The 26,870-nt window shown below is 57.4% G+C and overlaps 1 protein-coding gene across 8 annotated transcripts in view; it reads right to left on the minus strand.

Moving 5' to 3' along the window:
- SPSB1 (splA/ryanodine receptor domain and SOCS box containing 1) overlaps window positions 1–21,073 on the minus strand; it is a 33,895-nt gene extending 12,822 nt beyond the window's left edge. Inside the window, exons 1-4 of one of the 8 annotated variants that reach the window (XM_077151393.1) lie at window positions 19,597–19,733; window positions 17,330–17,408; window positions 16,926–16,999; window positions 4,082–4,927 (exon numbers count right to left, since the gene is read on the minus strand). In XM_077151393.1, coding sequence (XP_077007508.1) covers window positions 4,082–4,775 — 694 coding nt within the window. In that variant the 5' untranslated portion in view covers window positions 4,776–4,927; window positions 16,926–16,999; window positions 17,330–17,408; window positions 19,597–19,733. The other 7 variants (XM_077151391.1, XM_077151394.1, XM_077151397.1 and 4 more) reach the window with 7 other exon arrangements.
- Between the last annotated feature and the right edge of the window lie 5,797 nt (window positions 21,074–26,870).

A 26,870-nucleotide genomic window follows, 5' to 3' on the forward strand; every position in this document is an offset into this window, starting at 1 on the left:
CCACGAGAATGGCCATTATCAACAAAACAGAAAATGACAAGTGCTGCAGAGGATGCGGAGAAAGAGGCACACTTATCCACTGTTGGTGGGAATGTCAAATGGTGCAACCACTGTGGAAGGCAGTTTGGCGGTTCCTCAAAAAACTGAATATAGAATTGCCATACGACCCAGCAATACCATTGCTAGGTATCTACTCAAAGGACTTAAGGGCAAAGACACAAACGGACATTTGCACACCAATGTTTATAGCAGCGTTATTTACAATTGCAAAGAGATGGAAACAGCCAAAATGTCCATCAACAGACGAGTGGCTAAACAAACTATGGTATATACATACGATGGAATATTATGCAGCTTTAAGACAGGATAAACTTATGAAGCATGTAATAACATGGATGGACCTAGAGAACATTATGCTGAGTGAGTCTAGCCAAAAACTAAAAGACAAATACTGTATGGTCCCACTGATGTGAACCGACACTCGAGAATAAACTTGGAATATGTCATTGGTAACAGAGTCAAGCAGGAGTTAGAAACAGGGTAAGATAATGGGTAATTGGAGCTGAAGGGATACAGACTGTGCAGCAGGACTAGATACAAAAACTCAAAAATGGACAGCACAATAATACCTAATTGTAAAGTAATCATGTTAAAACACTGAATGAAGCTGCATCTGAGCTATAGGTTTTTTTTTTGTTGCTGTTGTTTTTTTATTTTTTGTTTGTTTTTGTCTGTCTGGTTGTTTTTTTTTTGTTTTTACTATTATTATTACTTTTAGTTTTTTTCTCTATATGAACATTCTATATCTTTTTCTGTTGTGTTGCTAGTTCTTCTAAACTGATGCAAATGTACTAAGAAACGATGATCATGCATCTATGTGATGATGTTAAGAATTACTGATTGCATATGTAGAATGGTATGATTTCTAAATGTTGGGTTAATTTCTTTTTTTTCTTTTTTCCGTTAATTAATAAAAAAAAAATAAATTAAAAAAAAAAGTGGGGGGTGTTGGGGGGCCCATGGGGTCAGGGAGTCTCCTGGCACCCAGGCAGGGTGTGGCTCACAAACAGACTCCCCTAGTCTGTACCTCCAGGAGGGGCGTCGGTCAGACAGGGGTCACGCTGAGTCCTGGGCTCCCCCCCGGCCCCTCCTCCTCAAGAAGTGCCAGGAAGGGATGTGGGGGAGACACAGCTGCCCTTCTGGGGTCTCGGCACCCAGGCCTCTTGCCAGAGCGCATGGGAGGTCACACACATGGGGCACACATTGGGGTTCCCCAATAACTCACTTGTCACCTCATGGGATCCCTGTGCTGGGAGGGTCTGCCCGGTGTGCAGGGAAGAACGAGGGGGCCGGGAGAACACGGCCTGAGCCAGCCTGGCAACTCTGCAGCTGCCCCAGGCTGGACCCAGCATGGGGTGGGTGGGGGGTGCCGGGTGGGAAGGTGCCCAACTTTCTAGATGCCCAGGGGGTGGCCAGGGGGCTGAGAGATCACGGCTGCAGAGGGCAAAGCTCACTCTCCCTGGGGCAGAGGGCAGCTTTTGTCACCCACCCCCCACCCAGGGTGCCCCTCCATCTGGGTGGTCTCACCCAGTACACACAGCTTTAGAGAACATCCATCCACAGATGACCCCCAGCTAGGACCCCTGCCTGGATCACTGTCCTGACACCCACCTGGACATGTTGGGGAGCATCTCAAATTTAATTTCCACTCTGACACCTCCTCCGCTCAGAGGCCCCACCTTGGCCACGGCGGCCCCTTCTTCCACCTGCCCAGGCCCAGCACCTCGCGGCCACCCTTGACTCTTCCTTCCCCATCTCCCACCCCACCCACAGACGTGCACCTTCCCAATGGATCCAGAGACTGCCCCCTCCCACCGCACCCGGTCCACGGCCCACCACCTCCCACTCGGATGCCTGTGGAAGCCTCTCGGGCCTCCAGGTGGTCACTTTTGCTTCCCTGCTGATTTCCTACACCACAGCTGGGGTGATCCTTCTAGGACATGAGACAACCCTCAACGGAGGAGGGAGGTGTCAGTGTCGGCACTCCAGGCCGGCTGTGCTAACACAGGTACCTCACCCTCCTTCCTAAACTCAAAGGGGAGCAGATGACAGCACCCCTCTCGGGAACCGACAGCATCCGTGTCTACAGCCTATAGGAAGAGGGGCCCATCCCGGTCTCACCAGGGCTGGGGGAAAAGAGAAAGTGTGGGGCCCTGGCAGCCATGACATCATGAGTGAGGGGTCCCTTGGGGTGCCTCGTTAGCTACAAGTGTCGGGAGGTGGCCATGCAAGCCACATGGCCCCTCTCGCCCCTCCAAGGTCCAGCTCAAGGATGCAGCTCCCAGCTTAAACTTTCCAAGCAAGAAAAATTAGGAAAGCTTCAAACTCCCCATCAGATGCAGGCCTACGTGGCACCTTTCTCCACTCACCAGGCAGGCATAGGGGCCCCGGGCTGGCTGTTTGGGCGGGATGGTCCTGCTGCAGCCCTGACCTGGCCCAGAGGCGCCCACAGGCTCCCGGTTCTGGGAGGGAGCTGGGCTGAGTGGGTGTAGTAGCTCACAGAGTCGTTCCCAGAGGGGCTGGGGCTGGGCCTCTCTGCTGGTCACCTACAGGCCCTCAGCCTAGCAATGCCCTCACTTCTGTGTCTGTGCCGGGAGCCAGAGCTCCGCACAGCTCCTCGTGCCTTCCGGCCTGTCCCGGGCTGGCTCGGCTGGGGAATCACTACCACTTGTTCATTTCACCTGCCGGAGGCCTCTCAGAACCTGCTGGGCTGGATCCCTGATCCAGGTCTGAGGTTGCTTCCTTGGGGAGGTGACCCGCTGGGGCATACCTGGCCACCTCTGCTAGGAGGTGCCACAGCCTGGGGTGCCAGGCTGGCCCGGGGCAGGGCTAGAGAGCACTAGGGTGCAGGGCAGGGCCAGGGCAGGGCCAGGGAGCACTAGGGTGCACGGCAGGGCCAGGGAGCCCTGGGGTACAGAGCAGGGCCAGGGCAGGGCCAGGGAGCACTAGGGTGCACGGCAGGGCCAGGGAGCCCTGGGGTACAGAGCAGGGCCAGGGCAGGGCCAGGGAGCACTAGGGTGCAGAGCAGGGCCAGGGCAGGGCCAGGGAGCACTAGGGTGCACGGCAGGGCCAGGGCAGGGCCAGGGAGCCCTGCAGCCTACACCACAGCTGTCTGCCAGGGTGCAGGGCTCACCTATTAGGCAGGATGTGGAGGGAGGGAGGCACTCAGTCCTGCCCACCACTGCAGGGGGTTGCCCCACCAGAATATCGCAAAGTGGGGAAGAGAAGGGGGAGGAGCAGTGGGAGACTCAGAGGGTTTGGAGACTCCCGGTCTGTGTGTGTCTGCGGGTGGGGAAAGGGGACCTCGTCCACTGCTTGCCTGGCCTGCAGGGTGAAGTCAGGACTCGGGGTCACTGAATCAAACCCCCCCTTTAGGCAGAGTCAGCCCAGGTGGATAGAACTTTCTGACTCAAGCTGAATGGGTCTCCGGCTCTGGCAGGTGGACTGAGGGCCAAGCACAGGGATGGATAGTTCTGGAACACCGGGACCTCCTGCAGCCACAGAACCCCCCACCTCCCAGAACCAGGCCGGTGTCTCTGCACGTGGGCTGTTGTCACATGCCATCTGAAAGCCACTCCCTTCTTCACAGGGACATGGAAACTGCTGCTGAAGGCCTGGGCGCGTGTCTAGCTCACGTGCTCCTCTACCAAGGCCTCCCCATGACCCTACAAACCCTTCTTGGGGTGCCAAGCCCCAGAGAAACCACTCAGAAGCCTCCAGCCCCAGAGAGAAAGACCCCAAACCTGTCTAACGAGCAAGGGAGGCCCTAGCCGCCGCGTACAGGAAGTAGTGCAACCCTCAAGGCTGCAAACGCTGGACCCAAGGACACGCTGGCTACGGACAGAATTTGGCCAACCACGGAGCAAGCCAAGAGGCAGGTCAAGCAGAAACCAAGGAGTTCCATAAAGACTATCCATCCCTCCAGCCACCCACATCCATCCCTCTGTCCATCCACCCACCAGTCTTCCATCTGTCCACCGTCACCATCCCCCACCAGGGGCCACACGGAGAAGACACTTACGGTCGAGTCCGTTCAAATAGCGCATGCGGATCTCACAGTGGCCCCAGACAGCGCTCACGACGGGGTACAGTTTTTTGCCCTTGAGTCCCCGGAATGCCACTCCCATGTACTGTCCATCCACAATGAAGCTCAGCGTCCCGTCGTCCATGTCCAGGGCCACGAGGAAGGAGTCGGGGACGATGAACGTCTCGTCCGGCTCCAGGAAGGCGGGGTAGGTTTTGCTGGGCTGGTTTTTGCCATCGTGGTAGAGCCGGTTCCGCCCCAAGTCCCAGCCCCACGACTCGTGGTTGTTTCCCACGAGGGTCGTGTACCCGACGGAGTGCAGGGGGGCGTCGGCCGTGGCCACGCCCACCACGGCGTGGGTGCCCCGCTGCCGCATGGCCCAGGTGATCTGCCACACGTGCAGCCCCCGCGTGTAGCCCACCTTGCCCCGGATGGCGTCCGTGCTCTGGGCCACCGGGTGGCGGTGGAAGATGAGCTTGTCGTCCTCCTTCACAAAGACGTTGAGCGAGCGGTCGTTGTGGTTCCAGGAGTGGAGCAGCTGGACGTCGTGGGGCACGGGCGGCATGTCCAGCAGCAGGTCCAGGCGCGTGGGCCTGCAGTAGTCCAGGCCCTGCAGCTCCTGCTTCAGGGGCCGGTACGAGGGGTCCCTCATGTCCACCGTCTTTATCCCCCCAGTGACCTTCTGACCCATGTTCGCCCGTGGGTGTCACCTCCGTACAGGATCCCGAGGCTAAGAGTCATCAATCACGGGGCCTCTCTTCCAGGTTTCCGATCAGGCCGAGAAGGAATTCCTAAGGAAGGTTGCTAGGAGACCTCTGCAAGTTGTGGAGCATTCGGCCTTGCCTAATGCACGGAAAGAAAAACAGGAGCGCGGGTGAGCAGGGGCTGCAGGAAGAAAGGGAAAAAGTGAACTATGAGCACAGGGCTACTAGAAACTGGTCGGCCCCCGAGAGCACACCTCGCAGCCTTATTTCCGTGACCCCCCCATCACCGAGTCACACCCGAGATGGGGCAGGGCCATGTGGGGACCCCGCCTGGGCCTGGAATGAAATCCCCCTTGCCCTGTCCCTGCGGCAGCACCGTCGTAAAGGAAAGGGGCAGCTGGGGCTCCGGGACCAGGGGTGACCCTGAAAGGCATGGGGTGCCCAGTTGCAGCACACGGCAGGCACTCACCACATACCCCACTGGTGCTGGGGCTCAGTTTCATGGGGCAGGAGGCCAAGTCGGCACACACCCTGAAACTGGCCATCAGGCAGCGGGCATCTTCTTAGGCCAAAATGAGACAAAGCTGATTTCCCTGGCCTGGATGTTTAAAGCCCTCCAGTACCAGCGGCAGCTGTTCAAGCTGCAAAGTCACAGCGGCACCCCCAGTTCCCTCTGGGGAAGGGAGCCTTGGAGCAGGTGGGAAGCTCACTGGGGGGTCTGGGTGTGCCCTCAGATGGCAAGGCCCCACGCAGTTGCTGTGGCCGGCGTGGATCAGCCCAGGCCCTGGGCTGGCCGGGGGCATGCAGGAGGCCCCAGTCCCTAGTCTTCAGGCAGTTTTAGAGCTGGAGTTAGGACAAGCAGGGCTTTTTCCCCACCCACAGCCTCCGGGGAGCCATGGATTTTTTGCTCTGCAGGTAGCAGCACTGCCTGTGAGGACGCGTGGCCCCTGGGCGCTACTTTGCGGTCCCTGGGCGCTTGAAAGGAGCGCAGGGAGGCAGTGCTGGGGGACGCCTCTCATAGGGCCTGAGTCCTGTCCCCTCTCATCAGCAGTGCCCTGAAAAGGGGACAGCCCAGGGGGAGGGGCAGGAGGCACAGGCTGGGGCTATCCCGCGGCTCCTGCCCTCTGTTTCCCACCTCAGGAGGGTGGGGGGGGGGGGGTGGACAACAACAGGTCGTTTTGGCTTCCTGGGCCTCACCCAGGAGGAAGGTTCTTTCTGCCACCGCACCCCTCCTCGGCTTCTGGAAGTGTGTTCTGGCTGCCCGGCTTGGGGTACAGGCTCCAGGCAGCCGAGGAAGAAGGCAGGCCCCTGGCCATGGAAGCGCAATCACCAAGGGCGTGCAGGAGACACCCCAAGAGAGACCACCCAGGCCTCCTGTTCTGAGGACCCCCTGGGAACAAAAACGTAGGTGGCCGAGGCTGCGTCTCTCTGCAGCTGGCCTACTGCTCCGCCAGCCTGTGGGGGGGTCCATCACCGGCCCTGGCTGCAAGGACGGCCGCCCGCGGGGGTGAGAAGGGCAGGGGCACCAGCCACGCGGCCATCAGCAGCCTGACATGGGAGACCTGGGGACCTTGGAGCGCCTGGGCCTGTGGGGCCAGGAGGAGGAGTGGACCTTCAGTGGGGCCGGACACCTCTCTCGGATCCCCAGACAACGTCCTGGAGGTGGCCAGGCCTCCTGGAGGCCTGTCTCCGGCAGAACATTCTGGCACAGGAACATTCGGGTTCCTGGGACTCCCCTTTTCCCTGTGGGACCGGGGGCTCTCTTGCTTGCTGAGACAACCATTTTCTCAGAGACAGGCTAGAAATCCTGCGCCAAACCTGTGCAAAGCCAGAGTAGAGCACAAGTGTCCCTTTGCAGCTAGTGACCATCTGGTTCTGGAATATTCTTAGGATACAGTGACCTCATGTCCTGAATCTCCCAGGACAGTCCCAACTCCATCCACCCTGGGAGCCACTGAACCCCCCGGGGGCTCTCTCTCTGCCTCTGCTGAGGGGCTCCCTGTGGCTTCAGGGCCTGGGTGCTGTGTAGGAATCTTTCCCAGGTCACCGGGACAGTGGAAGGAGCCTGGGTTTGGGCAGAAACATGGTCCAGGTGACCGTGGGGAAGGGCCAAGCTCGGCTGCAGCTTCCCTGACTCCTCTCCCCCAGTGCCCTCCACCCTCCGTGGGAGTGTCTTGGGGAGCCCGTGGGGTGGGGGTGGCTGGCCAGAGGCAGGCCCTAAGGCAGAGCTGAATGAGCAGGGACAGGGTACAGAGGCCCCACACCCATCTCTCTGCCTGGACACCCACTCAACCCCGTGAGGACACTGCCTGGCTCTAAGAAAGCTCACTTTATGGCTTCCTGGAGGGAAGCACCCACCTCCCTTGGTCTGCTCTACTGGAGGGAAGGCTTGTCTCTCGGGATCCCACTTGGCCTGGAAACCCACCCTCAATGCCGCCCATGGGAACAGGGAGGCAGGGCGAGGAGGAGGGCACAGGGGGGAGAGGAGAGCATGAATCGGGGCATGAGGGAGAAGGAACATGGGGGGAGAAGTTGTCCAAACTAAAATACTTGGAAGGAAATGGTGGGAGTGGAGAGAGACCAATATAGGGTGGGGGGGAGAGGAGGAGGGAAGGAGGGGAGGGAGGGGGAGGGAAGGGAGGAGAGGGAGGGGGAGGGGGAGGGAGGGGGAGGCAGCTTCCAGGTGGGTAAGCCTGGCCAACTAGCAGCCCTATCTCAGCTAGACCAGGGGTTGGCAAGCTGCTTCCATAAAGGGCCACAGAAGAAATATTTTGAAGTCAGACAGTCCTGGCTGCAAGCACTCAGCTCAGCCACTGGAGCATGAAAGCTACATAAATAAATGAGCTTGGCTGTATCTAATAAAACTTTATTTACAAAAACAGGCGGCTCCATGGTCTGCCGACGCCAGAGCCAGAGCCAGGGGCCCACGTGGGGTTCTCCAAAAAGGCCGCCATGCTGCCTGGGGGGCATCGGAAGGGGCTCCGGCAGCAGGGGCGGTCTGCGACCAGAAGAGTCAGCAAAATCTCAGCATGGAGATTTCATGCACACTCATGCACACACATGCGTGCACATACACCTGCAGTACACTGCCGGGGAGATGCCACCACCTCCGCTGGCCACCCAAGTCCAGTGGCACCAACCTGGCAACTGCATTTCCACCCTTCCTGGGCCCGTGTCGGGAGTGACCAGAGGTCCCCCCCCCGCTGGCCCTGGACCCCATGGCTTCGGGAGTCCCTGGGAGGGAGGAAGCTGGGGGGAGGGGCATCCTCCCGGGGGTGGGGGCAGCAGGTGAAGGTGCTAATGACATCATGGGGTGGCCTCTCGGCAGGGCACCCAAGCCCCAGCCAGCGGTCGTGGGCTACCTACTCCATTGCTTCTGAGTTGTCCTGCTAGCTGAGTCACCCCCTAGATGGCCAACTGCCGTGGCAACTCCAAGGCCACTCTTGACTCATCTGTCACCCACCCGTCCCCATCTCGTGTCCAGACTATGGTTAAAGTTGGCACTTCCTTCTCACCAGCTTCTTGCTGTCTACCCTTAGCCACCCCCTTGCTGCGGGGATGACACTGAAGCCATCAGCTGCCCCCTCCTCTCATCTACTTTAAAATACAGCCACAGAGATCCACCCTTTCCCAGCCCCACCCCTTTCTCTGACCTCAGCCCAGCGGGGGCGTCCCCTGCAGCCTCCTCCCGTAGCTGCACCTTCCACGGGGCCAGCTCTGTCCTGGCCCTGCCTTCCTGGAGCTGCCAGGCCTGGGAAAACTCATGCGATGAGGCCATGGCTTGGGCCACTTACTAGGATTCGACCCTAACTTCTTTGAGTTTCCGTTTGCTCATCCAGAAGACAGGACGTCACTGTGTCACATGCTCACTAAGGAGCCAATTGAGACAACATCCAAGAGAGGACTTGACACAACTGGCATTTTTACTTTCGCTTCCCACCCCACCCCATGCCGAGACCATGCTCTGCAGCCCTAACAAAGCACCCCATCATCCAGCCTCCCGGGTCCTACACCCGCCCTGAGCCACCCAGGGGTGGGCTACAGCAGAGCGAGTTTCAGGCACCTTCTAGACCAGGGGTCAGCAAGCTTTTTCTTTAAAGGGTCAGATAGTAAATATTTTAGGCTTTGTGAGCAGGATATGAATGAAGGGGTGTGGCTATGTTCCAATAAAACTTTTCATTTACAGAAACAGGCAGGGCGCTGGATTTGGCCCCTGGGCCATAGTTTGCCAGCTCCTGTTCTAAAGCCAAGCAAGTCATGCTAACCTCATTGCCAAAACACCTGGACGCAGACCGCAGGGGAGCGGGTTGGCCCCACCCCCAGGTGCTGCGTGACGGACAGCCGGCTGGGCCAGGAGGGAGCCCAGCGGGGCCCAGAACCCCAGGTGAGAAGTGGGGAGAGCCGATGGGGCCCCCGCTCTGGGATGGCCCCCCTTGCTTGTCTTTCCATCTGAGAAAGGGAAATGCTCATGCCCAGGCCTTGCAGGGCCTGGAGGGGCCACGGGAGAGTCGGAGCGGTGATGACTCAGTGAGCCCTGGCGAGTCTCAGGAGGAAGGGGCCCAGCTCCTGAGCAGGAGCAAAGCTGCCAAGGGTACAGAGGCCGCGTACCACCCCGGGAAGGCACAGGAGGGGCAGTGGCCACGTAGGCCAAGTAGGCTCTGTCGGGGCATCACTAGTCAGGTGTCACCCACAAGCACACACACACATGCACACACAGATGCAGGCATAGCACACACATAGTACACATACATGCATGCATGCATATACTCACACCCATAGTACACACACTCACACACACATGAACTCACACGCATGCATGCATAGCTCACATAGCACACACTCATGCATATTCTCACTCCTGTAGTACACACACGCATGCACGCACACACACCTGCAGTACAAATTCTCCGTCCCAGGGCAGCACAACTGGTGCCACACACAGGGCTCCAGTGCCCAGAGCTTTCCAAAGGCAAATGCAGCCCAGCAAAAGGGGTGAGGAGGAGTAAGGAGGGAGGAGAAAGGTGAGGAGGGGTAAGAAGGAGGTGAGGAGGAGATAAGAAGGGGTGAGAAGGAGGTGGTGAGGAGGAGGTGAGGAAGGGTGAGAAGGAGGTGAGAAGGGACAAGAAGGAGGTGAGGAAGGTGAGAAGGAGGTGGGAAGGGGTGGTGAGAAGGAATGAGAAGGGGGTGGTAAGGAGGTGAGAAATGGTGCGAGGAGGTGAGAAGGAAAAGAGAAAGGGTAAGAAGGGGTGAAAAGGAGATGAGAAGGGGTGAGAAGGGGTGGGGAGGTGAGGAGATGAGAAGGGGTGAGAAGGAGGTGAGAAGGAGGCGAGAAGGGGGTAAAGAGAAGGTGAAGTGGGTGAGAAGGAGGCGAGAAAGAGGTGAGAAGGGGTCGAGGAGGATGTGAAAAGGAGGTGAGAAGCGGGTGAGAAGGAGGTGAGAAAGAGGTGAGAAGAGAGTGAGAAGAGGTGAGAAGAGAGTGAGAAGGGGTGACGAGTACACCAGTGGGATTTAGGGCTCAGCAGGAGGTCAGGGATCTGTGGTCCTGATGGGGGAGGGGGGTTGCCACCCTCATCAGCAGGCTAAAGGCAGCAGAGTAAGAATTTCACCCAGGGTAAGACCATGAGTGTCTGTGTGTCTGTGCATACAGAAGCATATATGTACATGTATGACGTGTGTGTCTGCATATGTAAGCATACATGAATATGCATGATGTCTATGCAAACAAAAGTACACATGTATACTTGTGACATGTCTGTGCATACATTATGATGTACGTGTGCAGTGCGTGTGTCTGTGCATACATTAGTATAACGTACATGTGTGCTGTGTGTGTCTGTGTCTGTGCACATGTTAGTATAATGTATGTGTGTGATGTGCCTGTGCATACACTAGTATATGTGTGCAATGCATGTGTCTGTGCATACACTAGTATAATGTATGTGTGCAATGCATGTGTCTGAGCATAAATTAGCATGATGTTTGTGTGTGATGTGTGTCTGTGCATACATTAGCATGACGTATGTGTGTGAAGTGTATGTGTCAGTGGATTTGTACATATGGATGCTACAGCTGTCTGTGCTCCTAATACTTATAGGAACACTATAAGAAATCTCCCTGCAGCAGTGCTGTGGGCTGGAAGCTCCTAGTAAGATTTCCTACAAGTAAAATCAGATTCACGTGAGGATCAAAAAGGGTCAAGGGAGAAAAACAGTCATGAGATGGCGGCTGGGGCGCGGTGGGGAGCCTGTGCGCTGCACAGCTCCGGCGGCCCGGCAGGGACAAAGCAGAAGTTATCGCATCTTATTTGGGCTTTAAGTGCCAACAGGACTCCGGGGGTGGGACGGGCTGCAGTGGCCGCCAGACGGCGTCCACGCGCACAGCCTCCTTACGTGGAGCGAGCTGCCCACCCGCCCACATGGCCGCTCGCCTCTCCTCGGGCGTGTTTGGAGAGTCAGCGTCTCCACGTCCTCGAGTGGCGACGTGGCATCTGTGGGCTGAGTGTGCACGGGGGACTCTCTGTTCCCACCGCCACTGCCCTGTGCTCTGCTGGTCCCAGCTCAGCCCGGTTTCCCCAACAGCCCCGACCCCTGCCCCTGTCCTGCCCCTAGCACCGGCCCCCTCATGCCTATGCAGGGAAGTAACACAGGTGAGGGAAGGTAATACAGGTTGGGGGGGATAACGCAGGTGGGAGGTGACACAGGTGGGGGATAACGCAGGTGCCCCCCGCCCCCAAGAGACAACGCAGGTGGGGATAACACAAGTGAGGGGGATAACAGGTGGGGGAATAATGCAGGTGGGGGTGACACAGGTGGGCGGTGGTAATGAGAGAAAGAGCTTTTGAGGTGTGTCCCGTCTCCTGCACTGGGTGACTGGGTGGGGGAGGCATCCAGGCCACGCACCGGGGCGAGCCAGGGGGCCCCTTGGATGTGCTGACATAACAACAAGCGACACATTTTTTAAAGGTAAGTTGCCCTCTTAAAGGTACGGTGCAGACAATATGTAGGGTATGACCCCATTTCTGTATGAACAGAATTTTTAAAGATTCTGCCTGCCCATGTTTATATGTCTGTAGGCACAGAGAAAGGTCTAGAAGAATAAACACTGAGGCTTTCACAATGGTTGATCACGGAGAGTGAGGGTGGGAAAAATACATGCCCCCTTTATACACTTTCTACCTTGAAATTTTAAGAGACGTGCATGTATGACCTTTGCAACGGAAATGGTTTTTAAGCATGTGAGAAAGAAAAGGCTGAAAGACACCGATTTAACACGCCACGTTCACAAGAACAAATTACCCCCAAAACAACTCCAAAATGTTCTACGAGTGTCAGTTCTTATAAAGCAAGCACCGGAATTTCACCCGTGGAGATACACGTTGAGGCTCCATTAGCAGCCCATGAGCACTGAAAATAAGGGCTCATCCCAAAGCGGGACCTAATTTTTGCAATAATTTCTCCTAAGACTTCCAGTGACGCCGCTTCTGAATTACCCAGTTAACTGAGTCAAAAAGAGGCGGCTGCCTGCCTCTGCTGTCCCAAATCACCACACAGAGTGGCCTCCGGGGCTCGGCCCCTGTGGGGGCAGCTGCAGGGCGGAGATGGTTCAGCAAAGCGTGAATTCCCGCAGGCCCACCCCGCCTGGTCCGGCCGCCTCTGGGAGGAGGCGAGGAAGGACAAGGAGCTCGGCTAGCAGAGAACATGGCCTGCACCCACCCCCCCACCCCCACTTTAATTTTACAATTTTGCAAAAGGGCTTTGGGGCCAAATGGCCCGGGAACAACACCTCTCCTAAAAATCACCCCTTCTGCTGCTTCAGAGGCGGTCTGTCACCCCAGCAGTACTCCTTGTTGGATTCACGTCCATGGGGACCAGTGAACGGGGCCGGGAGGAGGGGACCCACAGGGAAGGGGCCGCCAGGAGTGGCCCCCGCACACTCACCTCCTTCCAGCTCAGCCCCCCTCAGCGACTCCGAGTGACCCCAGAACAGTAAAACGATTGTTTTGACCCACGACGGGGAAAGAATGAAATTCAGGATGTGGAACAAGGTGACCTATTTATAAAGCCTCCTTTCACCTGAAGATCAAATGTGCTCTGCCCCCTCCACCTCCCCGCCTCCCACGCCTGTGGTTGCAGACCAGGATTCTGCAAGACAAGTCCGCCCTGAGCGGTGCCCGCCGCGGGCTCTTATGTCAGCACGCGGCCTCTGCAGCCAGGCCCAGGGGATGCACCGCTCGCCTGCCAATGAGGGCTCTGAGCTCTTGGATTCTAGGGCTCCTTTCCGCCAGCCTGGTCCCAAGTGGCAGGAATAGGCTTTCTGGGTGGCAATGCTCAGAGTGGCCGGGAGGTGTGCCAGCCAGGCCAGGGCACGGGGGCCAGCGACGGCAGGACGGTGCCACGCGGCCCCTCCACCCCAGCTGCCCACTTCGGAGCGGCACCCGCCCGGGAGAGCCCAGGGAGAGCAGGGCTCTTGCCCAAGCAGAGACATAAAAATAAGTCTCTCGATGAAAAATTCTGGAAATAGAGGTGGTAGCTGCATCATTTCGTGAATGTACTTAACGCCACTGACTTAGTTCAAGTCCGCTCAAAATGGTAAATGTTCTCGGCATAAAAAGCATAAAATTTATCAGCATAAAAAAGGAATGGGAGGATCAAGATGAGAAAAAATACAAGTCTCTTCTCCCAGAACCACCAGAAAGGATTAAAGCCTTCTGGAAAGTTCTGACAAGCGATTTGAGAGAGAAAAATCCCACACGGTCCAGAGCACTAGCCTCTGACCTCAAAAGACCAAAAATGCACCTGCTGTAAACACCTACAGAAGGGCCCAGATTACTCATGATACTTTCAGAAAGGGCTCGGATCGGTTGGGCCGCGCCCCTGGGAAATCAGCATTACATTCATATAGAGACTGAAAATTAAAATAAAAAGTGGCGGCTGCAGCCTAGTTAAGGCTGTGAGTGCAACAGCTCGTGCCCTCGTGCGGGGGGCAGGTTGTGTCCTCTGGGGTCTGGTGACACAGCAGCCGCAGGACGGCCCACCCTCGAGTGCCGGTGGGAATGACGGCAGCCTCGGACAGCACCCAGCCCGCGGCTCGGGCGAGCCTCGAAACGCGCCCCAAAGAATCGAGCAGAAATCTGGCAGGGCCCGGGAGCAGCGCCGGCACCGCAGGCACATCCAGGAGGAACAGCTGGTGACTGAATCAGAAGCCCCAGCCGCGTTCCTCACCCTCGCTTGCCCCCCAAGCTCCCAAGGAAGGCGGAAAAGGGGGCCCGAGGCAGATGCCTGCACCCCCTGTACCCCCTGCTCGCTCACTCGGGTCCTGGGAGAAGAGGTGAAGCTCATCTCCCCGAGGGCGGGGGCGGAGCGGGCAGCGGGCGGGAGGGTGGCCGGCCCCGGGGGGCAGGAAGGCTCTCCCCGCAGGCCCGGCCTCTCTCCCGCCAGCCGCCCGCGGAAGGCTCACTGCACACCCCCTGCCGGCCTGAGAAAAGGGGTCTTGGCTCCACCTGCCACTTCTCTCCATCAAAGCGGCCTCCTGGGAGCAGGGAGTCTGACCCGACCCAGGCTTTCCTGGGGGCTGGGACCCCTATGGGATCAGGGGATGCTCTGGCTTCTTCCACAGGGTGCGCTGAACTGGGAAAGGTCACAGCGGGGAGTGGACCCTGGGATCAGCCCATGTCCCTCTGGGGGTACTGAGCAGGAGAGATGCGGCAAAGGCCAGGGAGAGGCTCCGAGGCCTTGGACCGGATGAGGGTACACAGAGGCCATCCCACTGCTGCCGCGAGGGTTTAGCAGGGCCGGGGGTGTGGCGCCCGTCAACCAGCCCTGCAGACCCAGCACAACGCTCTGGGACCACCTGCAGCTGTAGAGGAGGGACGGCAGGCATTCCTGCTTGTGATGTGGACTGTGCAGCCGGAGCCTCCTGCATGGTTTTGGGTATACAGTAGGTGCTTAATACACGCTGCTCCCTCCCCTTCCTCCTGCCTCACCATCAACACCGGGGGATGCCTGGAGAGACGGGGTCCTGCGCACACAACAGGAGGGAACGCCCAGGCAGGCTACTGCACCCTAGGGCCTGACAGGGTGTACAGGCACAGGGGCCGATTGGGATGATAAATGCACAGCTTAGGACGATACTGTGAACCACCGACAGTACACTTTGGATGATTACATGGTATGCAAATATATAATATTTATCAATAAAATTGCATTAAAATTAAAAAAAACAACCACACCGCTGTGCTTAGATAGGTGACCTTATTAGGAGCTTCCCTTCCTGTACATTTCCCTGCCGTTGTTATCATTGAAAAACATAAATGGGCAAACCTGTGTGTTCATCAGCTGATGAATGGATAAACCACAGGTGTCTCCACACCATGGAGTATTACTCAGTCATGAAAAGGAAAGCGGTACTGAAACCTGCTACAACATGGGTGAGCCCCGATAACATGCTGAGTGAAAGAAGCCAGCATAAAAGGTCACATGTTCCATTTACATGAAATATTCAGAAGAAGGTAAATCCAGAGACAGAAATTAGATTGTTGGTTGGCAGGGGCTAGAGGCTGGGGTGGAAATGTGCGTATGTGTGTGTGGGGGCAGGAGGGTGGCTGCTTAAGGGGTGTGGGGTTTCTGCTTTGGGGTGCTGAAAGTGTTTTGGACTGACACAGGTGATGGCTGCAAAAGCTTGCAAATGCACTGAACGCCAGAGTTGTTCACCTGGGAATACTGACTTTTATGTAAGGTGAAGCTCATTTCAATTAAAAAAAAAGAGAACTAATGGATGAAAAATGTCCAGCTCTCCCAAATTCCCACGGGCAGGAGGTGGGCGAGGGTGGGCGGCAGTGGGGCAGGGACAGGCCTGGAGCTGCCCTCGTCACAGAAGCGGGTTTGTGGCCCAGGGGTCCACGCACGGCTGCGGCCAACGACACTCGTGTGTGCAGCGCCAAGAGCCCTCTAGGGCCGCGTCGCTGCGGCCCCGACCCCACCTCCCTTTTCTTTTCTCCAGAGTGCAGCGCTGTGGCTTGGCAGTCCCTGCCGCCTCGAGGCAGCACCTGCGGATCCAGTTTCTCTGGAGGAATTTGGAATGTGTGCTGCACCTCCGGCCGGCGCCCAGGCCGGGTCCGGGGAAGGGCTGACCAACCCACGTACAGGCGCCACCGCTCTGGGCACAAGGCCGCGGAAAACCCGGGGTCACGCCAGAGCCCTTGTCCACACGTCTCCCACTCCGGGAACGAGGCGGGATGAGGAGAAACACGCCCGCGTCCAAGTGGGTCAACACCCGAGGCCACTCCAAAGTGGCCAAGGCCCTGCCCCCTGCTGTCAGAGGGTCTGGTCACCCGACCCCGCACTCTGACCCCAGCCACACCTCCGGCACCTGCCTACCAGCCATGACGCCACGCTGCCAACCGAGCTTCTGCCCACGGCCAGGGGGCCCCCAGGCCCCGGTGCAATATGACTGGACTTGTTACCACATGGAAATCCGTTCCAGTGGGCTGAGTTTCTGCAGGTCTCAAGAGGATTATCAGTTGCAGACCTGGGCATGACCCAAGCACCTCTAATCATGGGCTCAGAGCCGCAGCCAGCCCTGCTCTTGCAAAACATGCAAAGTTGGCCAAAACCCCTGTGTTCAAGGCCAAGGGTTCTGAGTTGCTCATTCACACATCTACCAAGCCCCCAGCGACCAGCACTGTAGACCTTTTTCAAGAAACCCTTCCTCCCTCCACACCCACCCCTAAATTACAAATGCTGGCTCTCCCTGGGATACCTTCCTTTAAACAATCCAGTGAGTTTGGAACATTTCCAAAGGCCCGTCCTTGGTCCCTGAGCACCTCAACAAGGTGGCTGATACCAAAATGTGGGCCATACGCAGTGTTTAGGAAACCCAGAGGGGTTTCCCCACCCCGAACTTCCAGAAACGTTTCCTCCAGGTAGAAACTGGTAAGAACCAACGACACAGACTAGGAGAAGTGACCCAACCTGAGAGATGGTCTGTGAGTGTTTTGATGATGAGCACTTGGAAAACACCCGATTTCAGTGCAGGTGCCTCACGAATGGCCTCACAGCTGTACTTCATTCCAAAAATACTTATTCGGCCCCTACTACATGCACAGAATGGGTGAAAACTGCTGCCCTCGTGTAGCTTACAGTGTAGTAGAGAAGAAAGAATCATGATCATCTAATCCACGGCTGAAGGACTCTGGCTCTTGTTGAGTGTAACCCTAGGGAAACAACAGTCATCGAGTTACAAACTTGACGGCCGAGCCACTGAGTCACCGGGGCTACTCATCTGCCCCCTGAGCTCTGGTTCTGCACCTCCCCCTCGGCACCTACGGAGGTGACACAGGCCAGCACGCCTGGACGCTCTACTGCTGAGCGTGACTGATCACGGCTCACACGGTTTGTACATCAGTCTCTAGGGAGTTTGGTAGCAGCCACTAAATTTTAGGAACACTGGATACATCAGGGAGAAAAGAAATCCAGTTCCTGAATCTGTAAAATGTGGGCTCTGATGACCCAAAGGGCTCAGCCTGCTCCTATGGGATCCTCACCTGAGTAGCCCTGCTGCCTCTCTCCAAGACATCCTGGAACTGAAACAGGTGGCTAGAGGAAGACTCCTTTACTAAGTACCTATGAAATGGAGGAAACACACACAGCCTGGAGTTGGCACCCTGGCTTTAAACTGCAGCTCTAAGAGCTGGGTGGCCTTGGGCAAGTTCCCTAACCTCTCTAGGCTACAGTTCTCCCTCCTTAAAGTGGGGGTGCTAAATGTTCCAAACTCATTGGATTGTTTAAAGGAAGGTATCCCAGGGAAAGCCAGCATTTGTAATTTAGGGGTGGGTGTGGAGGAAGGAAGGGTTTCTTGAAAAAGGTCTACAGTCATTTCACAGTGGTGGAATGCAGCAGGACGAACCCTAAAACCTGACCCAAACTCAGCAACCTCAGTGAACAACAGCCTCCAGGCGTCCGTGACTCAGCTCCCTGGGGCCACCTCTCACCTTCTCAAAGCTGGTTAAGGCACAAAGTGGTGTCAATGGGGGCAGGGTGGGGGCTTCAGATTCCCTCTACCCCCCGCCCCAGACCCTGGCAGCTGCGGGCCTGCAGCAGTGTGGGGTGGGCGGCTGAGGGGGTCTACCAGGTCGCTGGAACTTAGCCATCCGGAGACACACCTAAGGAACGGGACTTGGATCTGGGGTAAGTTTGCTCCACGAATCACACTTAGAAAATGCAAAAGGAACAAAGGGGAAGTGGAAAAAAGGGAAACTGGCCCAACATCCATTTAATGGAGTAGTCCAGGATAGCAGTCAGAGGGGAGGGAGGAAGAAACGAGAATGGAGGCACCTGCTTGTCACAGCCGAGTCAGCCCAGCTTCCAGTAGGTAAGCGAGCTCAGGACTGGCCCTTCAAACTAGGCCAGGTCCCTGACCTCAGGTACATTTCAGGACTGCAGGCCTGAGGCTCTGTGACATTAGACAGGTATTTCTTCTGCAAGCCTGACTTTCCATAAAATAAAAACAGCAGCATGTTACCTTTGCAGGTGAAAAGGGTAGCAAAGTAAGGGGCCCAGTGGCATGTCACGGCTCAGACCATGAGCCCCAGGCGTGGGGTGGCCGCCTCCGTGCTGCAGCACCCCCAGCCCTGCAATGCTGCAGGCAGCACTCCTCCTCTCCCCTCCCAGCTGCCTTCATCCTCAGGCAGCACGTTTCCTGAGCTGGAGGGGGAACACAAACTCTCTCCCGCCGAACACGCTGAATATTTCTACCGCTGTCCCAAGTTTCCGTTCCCATATCAAAAGCTCCTCTTTTCTGCTGAGGCAGCCAGACCTGCCAACAAAACAAGCCATTGGGACCCGGGTTTTTGTAGCAGTGCCTTCCCCTTAAAATGCGCTGCAATGAATCACCCGGGGTTAATGGGCTCAGCAGCTGGGCTGGTGGAGGGATCCGTGTGAAAGTCACACGGTGAGCTCAGGCCTGTCCCCGCAGGCTGCCCGGGGCCCCCACACCCTGACCACCCCTCCAGGCACCTAGTCAGAAAACCAGACAGGCCTGGGCCCACGCACACGGGGCCCCCTTCCCTGCTCTAGAAAGAGTCCCCATGGGTGTGGGAGCCAGTAACTCGTGCCCCGTGCCCCGTGCCCCTGGGTGCTGGCTACTTCTGGGTGGCCTGGGCACCAGCAGCACAGCACCACCAGGGAGCTCGTCAGAAATGCCGAGTCTCAGGCCTCACCCCAGCCCAAACGTCGCTTTAATCAGGGTCTCCGTGACCAGTGTGCTGCGGGAGGATGGCGCTGCCAGGTTGGGTCACCCCCGAGGTGGGAGACTCCCAGGAAAGACACAGCAGAAAGAAGACCTCGGAATTTTCATCTCTCCAGGAAGCCAGTCCTGAAACAGAACTGACTCTTAACCAGCTAACTCCAGAGTGGACCAGCTTCACAGGAGCCGTGGGGAGCGGCGGGGCCCTGACCTGCCCGACGCGCAGACAGCGAGCGTGAAGGGGACGGTCCCTCGCCCCCTTCTGCTGGGGTCTGGGAAGACAAAGGTTCCCCTCTGCTCACAACCCACAGTGTCCTCCTGCCCTGCAAGGCCTCGTCACCTCCTCTGCTCCTCCCAATGTCCCTTAGACTCCAACTAACTAAACTAGCCTTGTCATTCCCTGAAGCGCCCCAAGCTTTCCGACGGCCACAACTGCCACAGCACAGCCCCTTTCACTCCCCGCCACCCCACCCGTGAGAAGCGGGCTACCCCAGGGCGCCCACCTGGCCCCCTCCTCCATGGAGCCTTCCCAGCTTGGCTCCTGCAGCCCAGCCCCCCACGGCCTACCTCTGTCTCCTCCCCGCTTTCCCCCAGCATCGCCTCTGGACCCGGGCCCTGCGAGAACCGGGCTGGAGGGTCCCTCCCGGCCCTGAGCGCACATCCTGGCCAGAACCCCTCCCGGCGCGAGACCCCCCGCCCCACAAACACACCTGGCTGGACAGGTGGCCTCGGGGTCTCCTAGACACCTACCGGAGGTTCTTGAGTTCTGGAATGTTCCAGGCAAGTGGCCGGGGAGGGCGCCGGGAGAGGCGGCCCGCGAGCGAGGAGGGGAGCGCCGGAGCCGAGGGCCTGGCAGCCGCGGGGCCGCAGCAGCGCCGCCGTCCGCGAGGGGAAGCGGCCCTTGGTTACCGCGGGCCCGGGGAACACAGAAGGCAAAACAAACACGGAGGCCGCCCCGCGGCAGCTGGCTGCTCGCGCTGGCAACGAGGACGCGGTCACCGGGCGCTTCCCAAAGCCTCCGGCGTGGAGGCCGCGGCCCGACGGGGGGGGGGCCCGCTAGGAGCCGACCCCTCCCCAAGACGCGGCCCCCTCGCCCGCCGGCCCTGGGCAAGCCCGGGGAAGCGGGGCGGGGGCTCCGGGGGGCAGGGGGGCGGCGGCCGGGACATCAGGTTTTTAAACCGGCAGGAGGCCCGGCCCGCGGGGGCTGGGGGGATGAGGTGACGCCCCTTTTCCAAAGAGGGGCAGCGCCGGCCCAGCCCGGGCAGGGGGGCGGACGACGGCGCTGTTTGCTCAGTCCCCTTCCAGCTGTGGCGCCGACTCTCCTGTCCCCAAGAAACTTGTCAGCAATGAGCAGAAACTCACCAGCGGATGAGAAAACTCTTTACCAGACTCCAGGGACTCACCTGCCTCCTCCCTGGGGCAGGGGCAACCCAGCCCCCCAGGGGGCAGCGGGGAGTGAGGCCCCCGTGGAAACAGGGCAGGGGACAGCTGAGTGGCCTGAGGATGTCTTAGTGAGTCCAGGGCCAGCCTACATGGGGACTTTCACGGGGGTGGGGTGGGGTCCTGCCCAGCCCCCAGGGTTTACACCTGAGACCTGAATGGCTTCCAGGCTCTGGCTCCAGTCATGCTGCCCCTTCCCTGCCATCCTGACCCCGGGAAGGTGGCAGCAACTCCTCCCACCCCAGCCCTTCTGAAGGGAAGCAGTTGAGACAGGACGGGCCTCCAGGACCCCTGTCCCTGCGGTCCCCAAAGCCACACTGGGGTCAGCTTTTCTCCCGACATGACCTGAGCAGGCTGATCTCGGGCTAGAAGAGCCCACCCTTGCTTCCTGGACCCTCCTGGGGCCCTAACCCCAGCAAGGAGTCGGGGGTGGCAGAGGAGGGCCGGGCGCACCTCACTGCAGCCCCCTGCCATCCTGCCCCCCCACCAAAAAGGTTTCCTGTCCCCAGACCAGATAGATCTTAAAATTCAAACAAAGAAAAAACCTCAAGCAACCAGAATGGCTGCAGGTCCTCACAGGAGGTGCAGGGTGGGATGGGGTAGGGCTGCCTGGAAGGGATGGGGTGGGGGGACAGGGGGTGGGGAGGTCACCACAAAGTCCAGCTTCCACTGTCACCAGGGCACCTTCCTTTTGTTTGTTTGTTTGTTTTAACAAATCAGTATCTTTGGAGGCTGGAGGCCCCACCAAGGACCAGGGGCTTCTGAGCTCTCCCCACCCCAACGCAGCTCTGCTGTCAGAGGGACTTGAGAGCCAGCTCCCCCCATCCTCCCAGCCCCCCGCATCCCCAGCCACAGAGAAGAAATACAGGAAAGGCTGGAATTAACATGGGGAAGTCGAGTCTCAGGCCCCCACACTGACACACCGGGAATTTAAATGGGACATTTCTAGGACAACCTGACAGAAGCTACCAGGGAGCCCCCCTCTGACCGCCCCCCTACCCTGTTTCTTCCCCTCTCTATGTCTCGCCCTGGCTGATGAGCTGATGGAGAAGTTTCTTCCAGACCTTCAGAACTTAGACTTTGATCTTGGAGGTGGGAGGGGAGGGGACAAGAATCATCGCACTTAGGGGCCAGAGCCCTCCTTGGAGACCCACCCCCCTGCCTTTTCCCTACCCTTGCCCCACCCCACCTTCCGGCCTAGGCCGTCTGGACAAGGCGCCCGTGTTTGTCTTACCCGACAGACAGCATTTCTGCAACACTCAACAGGAACCCAGCTAGGGAAGAAGTGACTTAGCAGTGCTTTTTTCTGTTTAAAAATCAGTAAACCTGACCTTGATCCTTGTCCTTCTTGTGTGGTGACTGAAGGAAAATTGAAGCTATCAGGAAAAAATAAAAGCTTTTTGAAGCAGCCTGGATGTTTCCCTAACCACCTCCTACCCATGCGGCAAGTATGCATGCCTGCCCTGCAAGGCCCTGCTGGGGTGGGGAAACTGAGGCACATCAGCACCACCAGCGAGATGCTATCCTGAAAGTTTCCATCAGAGCAGTATGTATGGTCGGGAGAACTGCTGAGGCTCAGGGGCTGGGGCAGGCTGGGGTGGGGGGCAGAGGGAGGCGGACAGGGGGACCCACAGGGCTGCCCTTTGAGGGGTCCTGGCCCAAGGGGTGAGATTTCAGGAACAGAAATGGGCCGAGGGAAGAAGCCCCATAGCAGAAGGAGGGAGGTGCGCTTGGGACAGGGGTGGGGACCGAGTTCGACTAGGGTGATGGCACATTTAGGACGATGACGTAAGGGAGACGGAAGGGTCTGGAATGAGATGGTCAAGGCCCTGAGGACCAGGCAGTGCCAAGCAGGGTCCCAAGTGTGTTGGCAGGGACCAGGTGGGAGGTGACAGATGAGAAAGCTGCCTCCCTCTGCAAGTTCATCCAACCTCCTGGGTTTCTGGATAGGAACGGGAAAGACCTATAAACAGACAGCTAGCGGCCTTCTCTTTGCATGGAGCAGTTATACTTTTGCTACTCAATGAAATGTGCGTTAACGCTCAGAGGCGCCACAAACATGGCCACTGATACCCTTTTATTGCCCCTGCCGTGGCCAGGGTGCACTCGCTGCCCACCCACAGGGGGCCGTGGCCACCTGCCTCTCCGGAAGCACTGCCCAAATGCTGTCAGAAAACACGGGGCCCACAGTCCTCCCCTCGTCTTTCTTTCTTTCTTTTGCTTTGGAGGAGGTAAGTTAAGAACCAGGAAGGAAGAATTTGCAAATTTCTTTTAGGTAAACAGAAAATGTGAAGTATGCTAACAACCCAAGAAATAACACTTCAAACCAACAGCATGCGATAGCACTGCTAATGTCTCACCCGTGAAAATGAGAAGCTGCATAAGTATGTGCTCCAGAAGACCGCCGGGAGGATCAAAGGCGGTGATGAAAATACAGAGGGTCTAGCAGCTCCTGGTGCACAGTAGGTCTACCAACCACGCTGGATGCTCACCGGGTGCCCAGGGTGTCCGGAGCCCTTCCGAGCACTTTGTATTTTAAATATATTAGCGTGTTCAGGTGCTGGCTATAATGACCGCTTCCCAGGTGCTCAAACCATAACTCCAAAGACAATCTTCCAGCGGATGAACCCAAGAGCACGATCCCGTTGTAAGGCAGAAGGAAGCCTTACAGACCCGCCAGTGAAAACATTCCGTTTTAGGTGAAAAACAGAAAAATTAAGCGAGGCCTAGAAAGAGGAAGTGACAACAGAGGAGTCCCTCTATCCAGTGCTACTGGAACAAATGGAAAATGCTAAGATCTCCAGCTCATTCTCCCTGGCCACGCTCTGTCCGCCACATTGAGCGGCCCAATGGTGAAGGTTGCCTGTACATCAATCCGTGTAAGCCAGGAGAGGAAAACCGACCCTCGCTGAGCTAGAACGTGCCTATTTATTTGGCTGACGGGCTCCTCAGACCTCTTTGCCAACCTCTTTTCTTTTCAGTTGGAATAAAATAAAAATAAGAGGAGGCCTTAAAATAGTCCCAGGCAGCGTCCAGCTCAGGTCTAGGCTCCGTGAGGCTGTTTCCCGAGGCTGAGACTGCTGGGGTATGTTCAGGTGCAGCTCCCGGCTGCCAGCGCAGCAAAGATTTGATGTGGAAATAGAAGTGGACTCAAGAAAAGAGACACGTTTGTGAAAGGCCGAGCCTGAAACTGCTAAGCTGCAGAGACAGGTTACTGTCCAGGAAATGACTCATGTCTCCCTGGTCCCACGGGGCCAGCGGTGGGAACAGAACATCGAGCAGGGTAGTTCCCGTGCTCACGACCGTTTCCTTCATGGGCTGCAAACCCCCATGGGGCCGATGATGGGGGTTGCTGGGGCCCAATGTGGCCTCCAGTGGAGGTGCAGGCGGGGCTGGCTGGTAGAGGGTGCAGGAGGCCAGCCTGAATGCCTGGAGCTCCTGGGGAGGCCAGAGGGCCAAGACCGGCCCCTGGACCCCATGCCCTCTCCCGCTGCCACCCACACTTCCTGTGGCCTCCACCACCTTCCATGCTGTCAGGCTGCAGAACCCAGCAAGCTGGCTTTGGGCCCCAGCCACTCTGGGGAAGCTGTTCGCTCAAGGTCAGTGAGCTCTTAATCGATAAATTGAACAGGCCTTTTTTTTTTAAAAAAAAGGCATCTTCTTTACCTTTCTACTATGTTTGATAATCCTGACCACGTCCTTGCCCTTTTAATGCCCTTTGGTTTCTAAGACATGATGCTAAAACCTACTCTCCAGACCCGCCACCCCAGCTCCTTTGCAGGTTCTTCTTTCTGCTTCTTGCTTAAATGCAGATGGTCTCCAGGGCCCCCCGCCCCTGCTCACAGACCCCCTCGGGGGCCCCTCTGCTCCCGTGGCTCCAGGTAGGAGCTCCTTTCCTTCCTGAACCCATCCCTTCAAATGTGACATGTCCACCAAACAGCACCGCTCTCCTGGCGGTGACCAGCCCCCAGCAACCTTGAGCTGCCCCTCCCAGCGCTGCAGTCCGGCCAGCCTCTGTCCTCAGCCTCCTGCTCAACCAGATGCAAACCCTGGTCTCCTTGACACCTCCTCTTCTCGGCTTCCACATTACCACCAAGTGCTGTTAACCCCTTCCCTGAAGCTGCTCAAATCTATGCCCACTCAAGCCATTTAGACGATTTGCTCACAAGGCCAAAGTCTCCAAATGGGTCTCCCCCACCCAGACCGATCAGCCTAAAACACTCAGTTATTTTGTATTTATTTATTTATTTGGCACGGGCAGGCACCAGGAATCGAACCCGGGTCTCCAGCATGGCAGGTGAGAACTCTGCCTGCCGAGCCACCATCACACCGACTTTTTCTTCTTTGAAAATATGTAATTCAAAAATGTTCAAAAGGTACTCAGGTTCTCAAAACCCCAAATTAACAATTGTCAACCACTTGTCACGTTTGCTTGGTCTTTTTGTTGCACGATAGACAAATGGCCAGGGAGATGATCTGAACAGGCAATTCAGAAACCGGTGAGTCCAAATGGCAAATAAACCTGTCTGAAAAGCTGCTTGGCTTCCCTGAAGGGACCTGCAATAGAGTCCTAACAAGCCATTGCTGCCCACCCTCAGATCGCTAAGTAAACCCGGAGGGTGTGCCTGCCACTGCTGGGCATGGGGGAGCCCGCAGGGTTGCGTGTCCGGCGGAAATGGGAAGCCAAGCAGCCTTTTGGGAAGCAAACTGGCAGTCAGCCCGGCAATAGTCCCACGCCCCGTACTTGAGCCGATGAAAATGCAAACACCGGTACTGAGGATCTCTGCGAGGGGATGGTCACTAGAGCTGTCACCATTCCCGGCACTCCAAACGAAGGGCACTGCTATTGGGGGAAGATCAGCCTGTTGGCACCTCAGCATACCTGCTCTATGGACTACTGAGAGGCAGTAAAAAGACCAGGCAGAACCACAGCAGTTAACCTGGAGATATTTCCAGGTGCATTTAGTGAGAAGGCAAGGGTAGACAGGGAAGATGAGCCCATTTTAATAAAATAATGGCCACCCCCAAAATAGACACATACCTTCCCCAAGCGGACAGAAAGGTGTGGAATATCCTGGAGCAGGAAGTGGCCCCGGGACGCCCTGGACAAGAAAAGACTCCCCGAGCCTTACAGCGTCAATGCTTCAGGAATAAAATGCCTGTGTGGTCATGCTCCCCCCAGAAGGCTCTGCATACACCCCGTACTTCATACACCGCAGCCAAACCTGCCGCCCCATGCAGTCTGACAGTGGTCCCAGCAGCCTTTCACCCAAGGTGGGACCTGCCAGGTCTAAGCATCAGCGCTTGGTTGGGTGCCAGCCTCACCTCCTGAAACACTCCCCCCTCCCCACGTTTCTCCCGGCCTCTAGCTCCTCTCACCTGCCCCACCCACCACCCAGCATCACGTGGGTGCCCCAAACGCCCTCCTGCCTACAGCTCGAAGTCCTGCAACCCTGGCGCACCCCCTCCATCCATCTTGCTTTGCTTCCCCCCACCAAACTCCGCACCTCTCCCACCCATCAAGTCCCCGACCCGAACTGCTCAGCGTCCCCCTTAACATTACACCCCTTTGGGGCTCTCCAAGCAGCTGCCTGGGTGCCTGCCCACCACCCAGCCGACTCTCCTGTGCAGCCCCCTGAGCTGGGGCAGGTCTTTCTGCCCTTTATCGGCACATCCTGGCTAATGCAGGGTCCATACCTACGAAGACAGAGCAGTGGCTGTCAGTCAGGCGTTTGTCATCCGTGACCCTCTTCCCCGGCTAGCTGCCACAGATGGAGGCAGGTGCCACTGGCACCTAGAGGGTGGAGGCCAGAGAGGCTGCTAGCCAGCCGATGGTCAGCAGGACAGCCCTCCACCACGAAGCACGGTCTGGCCCAAAGGTGCACAGAGCCATGACGGAGAAAGCGTAGATGGAAGGCTGCAGTACATCCCTGGGACACACAGCTCAGCGTGGGAAAGGCCCACCTGGGGCATGGGAACTGTGACTGCCCATCAGGGCTAGAGAGGGGCTGGGGTGGGGGACTTCAACTCCAAGGTGTCCCCAGGCCAGGCTGAGGCAGCTGGATTGGAACCTGGTGCTCGCCCCATGCGGCCACCAGGCTTCTGTGCTACCCTGAACAAGACACTGAACTTCTCTGCGCCTTGGTTTCCCTATCTACACAATGGAAATCAGCTGCTCCCTAAAGCGAACTCCACAGATTCTTAAGGATCTGAAAAACGGTTTCTGAGTTTGGGGAAGAGCATTTATTTATTCTCTCCTACAGATTCGCAAAACCCACCAGCCTCTTAAAGGCTCTGAAAAGTCCCGCAGGAGCCCGAAACTCAGCAGTTAAACTTGAGAAGTTCCCAAACTCGAAGACAAGGGAGCTCCCCTCTCACTTTATACCTTTTCAGACCATCCC

The sequence above is a fragment of the Tamandua tetradactyla genome, chromosome 2, assembly GCF_023851605.1.
Source record: "Tamandua tetradactyla isolate mTamTet1 chromosome 2, mTamTet1.pri, whole genome shotgun sequence".
In the NCBI taxonomy this organism is placed as follows: Eukaryota; Metazoa; Chordata; class Mammalia; order Pilosa; family Myrmecophagidae; genus Tamandua; species Tamandua tetradactyla.